Source organism: Primulina tabacum, chromosome 1 (assembly GCF_025594145.1).
Source record: "Primulina tabacum isolate GXHZ01 chromosome 1, ASM2559414v2, whole genome shotgun sequence".
NCBI classification, from domain to species: domain Eukaryota; kingdom Viridiplantae; phylum Streptophyta; class Magnoliopsida; order Lamiales; family Gesneriaceae; genus Primulina; species Primulina tabacum.
The window spans coordinates 53,949,391-53,957,037 of NC_134550.1; the positions used below are offsets into that span (position 1 = coordinate 53,949,391).

General features: G+C 31.4%; 1 protein-coding gene across 4 annotated transcripts; it reads right to left on the reverse strand.

Moving 5' to 3' along the window:
- Positions 1-356: 356 nt before the first annotated feature.
- LOC142549832 (ubiquitin carboxyl-terminal hydrolase 2-like) lies at positions 357-4,437 on the reverse strand. Of its 4 annotated transcripts, none has more exons than XM_075659019.1 (6): positions 4,300-4,437; positions 4,012-4,056; positions 2,738-2,784; positions 1,679-1,725; positions 1,483-1,585; positions 357-1,396 (listed from the first exon to the last, which is right to left on the reverse strand). In XM_075659019.1, the coding sequence occupies exons 2-6, from the start codon at positions 4,040-4,042 to the stop codon at positions 623-625; spliced, it is 1,002 nt and encodes a 333-aa protein (XP_075515134.1). In that variant the 5' UTR covers positions 4,043-4,056; positions 4,300-4,437; the 3' UTR covers positions 357-622. The 4 variants fall into 4 exon arrangements, with proteins under 4 accessions (XP_075515134.1, XP_075515141.1, XP_075515149.1 ...); XM_075659026.1 differs by having other exon boundaries at positions 4,363-4,426; XM_075659034.1 differs by having other exon boundaries at positions 4,349-4,424.
- Positions 4,438-7,647: the final 3,210 nt, after the last annotated feature.

The following is a 7,647-nucleotide window of genomic DNA, read 5'->3' on the forward strand; positions in this document are numbered from 1 at the left end:
AATGGAAAGTGGGATTCAGCATCAAAAAATTATAGTTTGTTTGCCCCCAAAAAAAAACCATTTAGGTGTTGTGAAGCAAAAAAAAAGATTTAGGTGTTGGGAAGGGCAATGTGTGAAGCAAAATAAAATTTGTGGAACAAACTTTAAGAGTTACATGTCGAACCGAGCTCTAATAATATAATACCATCATACCTGTGGCTCAAATCTATTGTTAAATCAATCAAACTCGAGAATGAAAATGGTTCGATTTCAATTCATGAATGGTGTTGCACAAGCTCAATTCACATTTATCTACTTTATATTATTTACATAGATTTCATAGAGCATTTTCATCAATAAGTAGAACTTGAACTAAATGCACTTGAAACAATTCTGAACACAATTTAAATCTTTAAGTTACAATAAATAGATTGCTTATTAAACATCTCATACATCGCCTTTGTCATGAGCAAGGTAAACAGTACGCACAAAGAAAGAGGAGAGAGAGAAGCATTCCCAAATACCAATCCATACGTAAAAGTATCTGCCTTCCATATGACGCATATCCAGATAATAAGCAATTACCGAAAATCATTTAACAGTTGTCATCGAGCAAAAAGTTCAATGACTGCAGCTCACTCGTCTAGGATTTGGTTGCTTTCTGTTTGGCCTTCTCTATGAGGGGTCTCAGCTGCTTCTTTTCAGCAAGTATCTTCAAGAAGTTGAACAAGAAAGGTATATAATTGTGCTTACGGCGTATATTTTCAGTTCTCCATTTCTTGAATTTTTCCTCCTCCATCAAAATCTTCTCCGTAGCAGCTTCGATCCCAGCATTTATTTCTGAAAGTGTTATGTTTAGCGATTCCATATTGCTGCCATCCATCATTCTTTCAGACTGCAAGGCGGCAAGCTGTTGGAGGATTCGCTCCCTCTTCCTTTGGAGTTCCTTGAGCTCCGCCGTGTACATCTCTTTCCTGTTCTTTATTATCGCAAGCAGATTAAACCTTATCTCGTTCTTTGAATATCTCTCTATACGATCTTGAATCACTGGTTGCACCATTTGTAGCCATTCCACACCATCTTGTCCATTGGGGCACTGTCCCAGGCTTATAGGTCCCTCCTTCAGTCCATCGAGCTCGTACAGTATGCCATCAACAGGTATGTAACTTATGAAGTGATAGACATCATCGTCTTTACCAGCAGACTTCTGCTCTTCAGGTACAAAGGGCTCAGGCCTCGCGAAACTATTGTGTGCCACACGAATAGCTTCACTATTATTGATAGCCAAACCTTTAAGCTCAGGTGGAAAGTTTTTCGTGAATTCTTTCAGAGCGGTCAGCTCTGGGCCAATATCAATGTCAGGGCTGTTAATCAGAATAGACAGGATAGCTTGTGTGGCACAAGCGTTGTTGATCACCTATAATCATTAAAGAGAAGTGATATTGCATTATCCTAAAATTCTACTACTAAACATCTGCCAAAATATATGGTATGGACATGAACCTGGCTGGCGAAAAATAAGTTTGGGCTTGGATCCTTAATAACCATACGATCATCCTTTTCGCCAGGGCGCCATTTGAAGAGGAATATGAGCCCATATATTGGCCTGAAAAACAGAAAGATCCAAAAAGTTTTGACAAATGAAAGAAAGAATATGACGAAAGAATTATACAACAGCGACTAGGATTAATCAATTTACCGTAGACTATTTAGAGAATCGAGGTCAAGTGAATACAACTCCTCGACCTGCTTGAGAATAGCAAAGGAAGTAAGGAAGCTAAACCATAATAAGAAAATTAAAATATTCCAGAGAACTGAGTCAGCCAGCCAACAGAGTTCCATTTTTCCTTCAATCTTAAACCAAACTAGTCATTCAAACAATAATTTTTCAGTCGTGTCCAGAACAAAAAATTATCGTTACCAGTATGGGAAAAGGAAAAAATACTTGTCACAACATAACTCAAATTTACTTTCCCGACTTCCACTTTTGAATTATGTGTTACTCGCAAGTAAAAGTAACACCAAAATAGTAGTACTTTCCTTGGGATAATTCTAATGGGATAAAAATTAAATAATAACTACCAGAATCTTCAGCATCGTGACTTTTGAAGCTGAAGCTGAGGCTGAGGCTCTAAGCATCGGAGCATAGAGACTTCCCAGAGGATAAAAATAGTCTTTCTTTTGGATACATGAACAAACAATTGGATTTGCTATTTAACAAATACCATGAAATAAAATAAAACTGATCACCAGAAAGTAGGATGTGAACATATTAACCTTTTTCCAAGTCCAAAGAGGGATCTTCCCAGGAACCCAACAACTCAACAGCCTTTGAGCTTATCTAGCTTATAGTCTGGAAACACTTATATTCATCTAGTCCTATCTGTTCAACAGGCGGAACAGCTTAACCCATCTAATTGTTGCGGTGAAACACAGGGCAATTTCAGATGTTCCATGAGATGCCTTACTGCAGCAATAATCTTTTCTTTCTTCAAATTTGACTATATTACAATCTGACTATATTACAATCATTCCCCCAAGTTAAGAAAGAAAACAGAAACTTATATGTATTCCAATCTCCCATTTCCAACTGTTTATTTAAACTAGAGTATACGAGTTAAATAATCTAAAATTCAATGAAAAAGATTCTCCAAAACAAAAGGAAATCCTATAGTGGGTGATGCTGAATAGCGTATCTAAGCAATACAATCTCAATTTCAGAGCACCTAGCAAGAGGAATATGCATCAAAAACTATACCTGAACACCTTTAACTTGCATCTGCTGAATGAGTTCGGTGAAAACTCCTGCAGCAAGAAAGCAAACTCAATACAACGGAATGCAAAATTTGGGTTTCATATTCTAAGCCCAGATAGAAGCTCAAGGGAGTGTTCCAACAGAGTCAATATGAGGAAAAAGCCAAAACAAGTGCAGGAGAAATAAATTTTGCATAATTCATAGTCTTGAAAGGAATATAACAGAGGTTTTCTCAAGTTCATTGAGGACATTTAGAAAGGTGCGCTAATGCATGCACTCCCTGGCATAACTTCCACTGAAACGTCAAGAGCCAAAAAGGAAAAAAAAAAGTTTCTCAGCACATAGGCACAGAATCTGTACAAGATGGCAATATGTATTCACTGTTTGACACAGTAATTACAAAGATGATGGTGATCCAATGCTACCAACTAGATAAAAAGATTCATTTGTAAAATATAAGAATAAACAGAAGATTCCTGAACTGTGTTTGCAAAACGGAGGACCAAATTTTCACAGAAAAGAAGGTTCAAATTAGGTTGAATACATTATTCACAATTGGTTTAAGAGCAATAATTCACTACTTTTACTAAACTGGTGATTCAGAAGTCAAAATTACTTGCCTTTGTAGCTTACTAAGTTAGTATATCTTTTGGATGACACTTCTACGATCATGTGGGTCTCCTTGTCTATACACCAAGGCTGCTAAACTTGGTCCTAAGTATCAAAACAATTTCTTTGGCTACATTTTATGGTTTTAGTACTTAAGATCAAATGAGTCCAAACAAAACATTAGAACCATGTATTATCCTTTACAGCAGTAAAGAAATGTAATGGAGGATATGAAGAGGATGCATCCTTATCACTCTGAAAAAATGTATGGGAAAACCAATATAAAACAACTATAAATGAACTGCATAATGAAAATAAACAACTTTAAGAGTACAGATTTCATTCTAGCCATCCTTTCAACACTCCAACAAAACAAGTATTAGAACACTAAATTGTGGCTTTATAGAAGGGAGCTCAAAAAACACCATTGGGTTCTCAGTAGAGCTCTTTCTCACATTGTACACATAAATGAAATAAGGATATGTCAGGAATCAAGATTTTCCTATCAAAGCTGCAAAAAAATAGAATTTTTGCTATAAAATATCAACTCTTGAACACAAAAAAATAATGAGATTCAGGCACCTCCCACTTAAGAGAAAAACAGATTAGCCATGACATTCCATATCAACAAAGAGGAACATAAGATGAAACACCAAAGAAAATCATACCAGGATCCGACTCAATAGTGCACCAAGACATGATGTTTAATCCAACTGCAAAATTCCAAAATTTACAGCTTAGGTTTATAAAAGCACAAGTTTCGTGCATTAAACTATTCAGATTCTCAACAAAACTATCAATTTCGACACGGAAAGCGTTGAACACACACCACGACGCTCAATAGCGAAACTAAACCTAATTAATTTCCACAAAAATACGCTAAGACGCACTGTCAATTCATATGAAACGAAACTTACGAAGTCCCTCAGTAAATAATAGATTATTCGACTACCTACCACTCCAAGATGGGAGGCCGCGAATGGCGGCAGAGAGGCGGCGACTTACGGCACGTTTATTACCTGCCTCGGTAGCCGAAGCTCGACCACGCTGCTTGGAGTTCTACGGAGAGTGGATAAAAAAATTTTAGATTGTTTTTGCACGTGACAATAACACGATGCTTATCGTATTCAATGTATTGAATATTGATGTCTACCATCAATCTTAATACATATTTAATTTTTTAATTTTTGAGAAGTTGTATATTATTATTTTTGAACATGTGATAAAAAATTATTTTTAAATTACATTCAATAAAAATTAATGAGAAATACTTTTTAAAAAATTTAGTAATTTCGTCTAAATCCACATTCACAAACAATTTTGTAACATGACACGTATTTGACACGTTTGAATGATAATAATAATTGTTTCATCAATATCTTTATCCAAATGGGTCGTGATTTTTATCTACAAAATCACTTTATAATATACACAACAGCCTATTATTCCGGAAGAAAAATGAAAATGTGATCATAAGTAAATTATGTATAAATCAGAAAAGTTCTTTTTATTAATATTTACTATGTGTATTCCAAAACAACGTCAATAAATTTTATAAAGTGTCTTATAATAAGATGAGTACTTTCTTTAGAATTGGTTTAATCATTTATATTACGGGACATTTTATACTATCATGTCTATGTGAATATTATAACATAAAAATTTATCACATTAGTAATACATAATAATTTAAATTTTGTACAAACAGAAGAATAATATTTTTTACTTCTCGATCATGAAAGACAAATTTCAAACTTGATATCTTGATGTTTCCATATGTAGGTAGTTAATAACAACGAACAAATTTAAATTTAAACGAACATTACATCTTGAAAGGATTCAACTCATATATTATGTTGAAAAGAGAAGACATTTCAGAATTCAATTTTAGATTAGATATATTTAGTAAGATAAATAGAATAAAACTGATTTCTAATATAATATGCAATATTGCATTATTTATAGTTTAAAATCAAATAAGACATTATAAAATACAAAAATTATACATTGGATATTTTTTACAGAATTATATCGTACATTAACTCATTCAAATTATATAAATCTCGAATTGCATGCATTGTGTGTTAAATATTTATGATTATTGAGGGTAGTACATGTTTATTGAAGGTAATTCAATGTTAATTTGAAACTCATTTGAATCTATCTTTTTAAATTTCTTGTGCTATCTTATTAAAATTTTTAAAAAGACAATTCAAGATATACAATTAACATATGGTTTTGGAAGAAAACTATAATGCATAAATTCTTTCAAATTAAGGTAATTTCGAAATAATATGCATTTGAGATCAAAAATTTATGATTATTAAATTGTAATTTAATATTCATTGAAAAAATTTGTTGTAGTGATAACTTTTAACACTCAACCAATTTTTTTAGAAAAATTAAATATTGTATTTCTTGTTTAGTAAGTAATTTGGGCAAAGAAATACTTAAAATAGCAAAATGTATTTTTGAATGATTAACCTAATGAGTGATATTGAAAATTGCAATCATTTGTATTTTAAATTCAAATTTATTGTTAATACAATTGTATGTCACGCGGACATGCATGTTAATTGTTTTCTATTTGATAATTTTTATGTAAAAAATATATATTATTTTATTAAAAATACTACTTACAGATTAAAATGATTTATTAAGATAATTTGAATTTTTAAATAAATTAGATATAAATGATAGGAAAATAAGAAAAACATAGAAAAATATACAAAAATTACTAATAAACTCACGTCACATTAAAGTTAACTAACATATATTACGAACGAAAAATTATAATGAAACTTTGATATCACGATGACATACCAAATTTAGTTCATACGAGTTGTTAAGTTTAATAGTATATAGATAATATATATTACTAAAAATAGAAAAGTATATGATAAAATTAAATTTTTTTTCCTTAAAAGTGTTTAGATTTAATTTGGACGTGAGAATTGTTTTCATGGATTTGATTGTGTAATAATATAAAATTATTCAATCAAATTATCCGAACAACTATAATATGTTTAATTTAGATGATAATCGAGTAATGATTTATAGTTGGCCCATGTAGTGAAAAGGCCTTGTCATTAATATGGTGATCTTATTTATCATAATGGACTAATAACAATATGGGCCGATATTGGAAATATTAAGCCCAAGTATTGAAGCCTATAGGCGTGTGACTGCCCACTAACGGGAACAACAATTGGTTGACCAGATAATTCACTATTATCGATTAATTTAAAATATAATACAATTTTGAAAGGTTCAAAATAAATAATATAATAACAATTTAACTGATTTTTTATTTTTATTTTTGCCATTTTGGTTCTTAATAATCAAAACCAATCTATTTTCTGTACATTGTATGTGGATAAGAGGATTTGAATTTCAAATAAAATTCATCCACGTTTATTTTTATATGCGAGGTTCATATTTTTTGCGATAGTATGTCTCTTGTAAAACAGTCTCACGAATCTTTATCTAACAAGTCAACTCTACCAATAATCACAATAAAAAATAATACTCTTAGCATAAAAAGTAATTTTTTTTCATGGATGACCCAAATAAATGATCTACTGTCTCAAACAAATTTTTATCTTCAATCATATGGTATTATCCCAATAACAACTACCAACTTCTCATAAATCAAATTATTCAATTTGTCGTTTATTTACTTATGGTTTTTAGGTGTACAAAATTTAGTGTAATCATAAATATGGTATTTTCTCCGTCCCAAATATCAAAACTTGTGTCAGTCTTATCTTGTGTAAAAGGAGCCTTAATTGTTCTTAATTTTGCTCGTTGAAATTAGGTTGTCGTGTCAATTGTCCTTTGGGATGTGATGTCCTTCGAATCCAGGACATACGTTTTCAATTTGAGTAAACTCCATTAAATATAAGCAAAAACTTATATAAAACATTGGCAAAAACTTACGTGAGACGATCTCACGAATCGTATTTTGGGAGACGGTCTCTTATTTGAGTCACCCATGAAAAATTATTAATTTTTATGCTAAGAGTGTTACTTTTTATTGTGAATATCGGTAGTGTTGATTCGTCTCATAGATAAAAATTCGTGGGACCATCTCACAAAATATCTACTTTAAAATACAATCGTATTTAGGCTGTGTTTGCAAATACTTAAAAATTAATTATGAACTTTTTCTTTACAAATTTGTAGCAACGAATGTTTATGTACTCTAAAAAAATGATCATTAGATTTTCATTCACAAATTATGAAATGATTAATTTTTTAATAAATCATTATTCCTCTTATTTTATCAGTGACACCATGGTCAA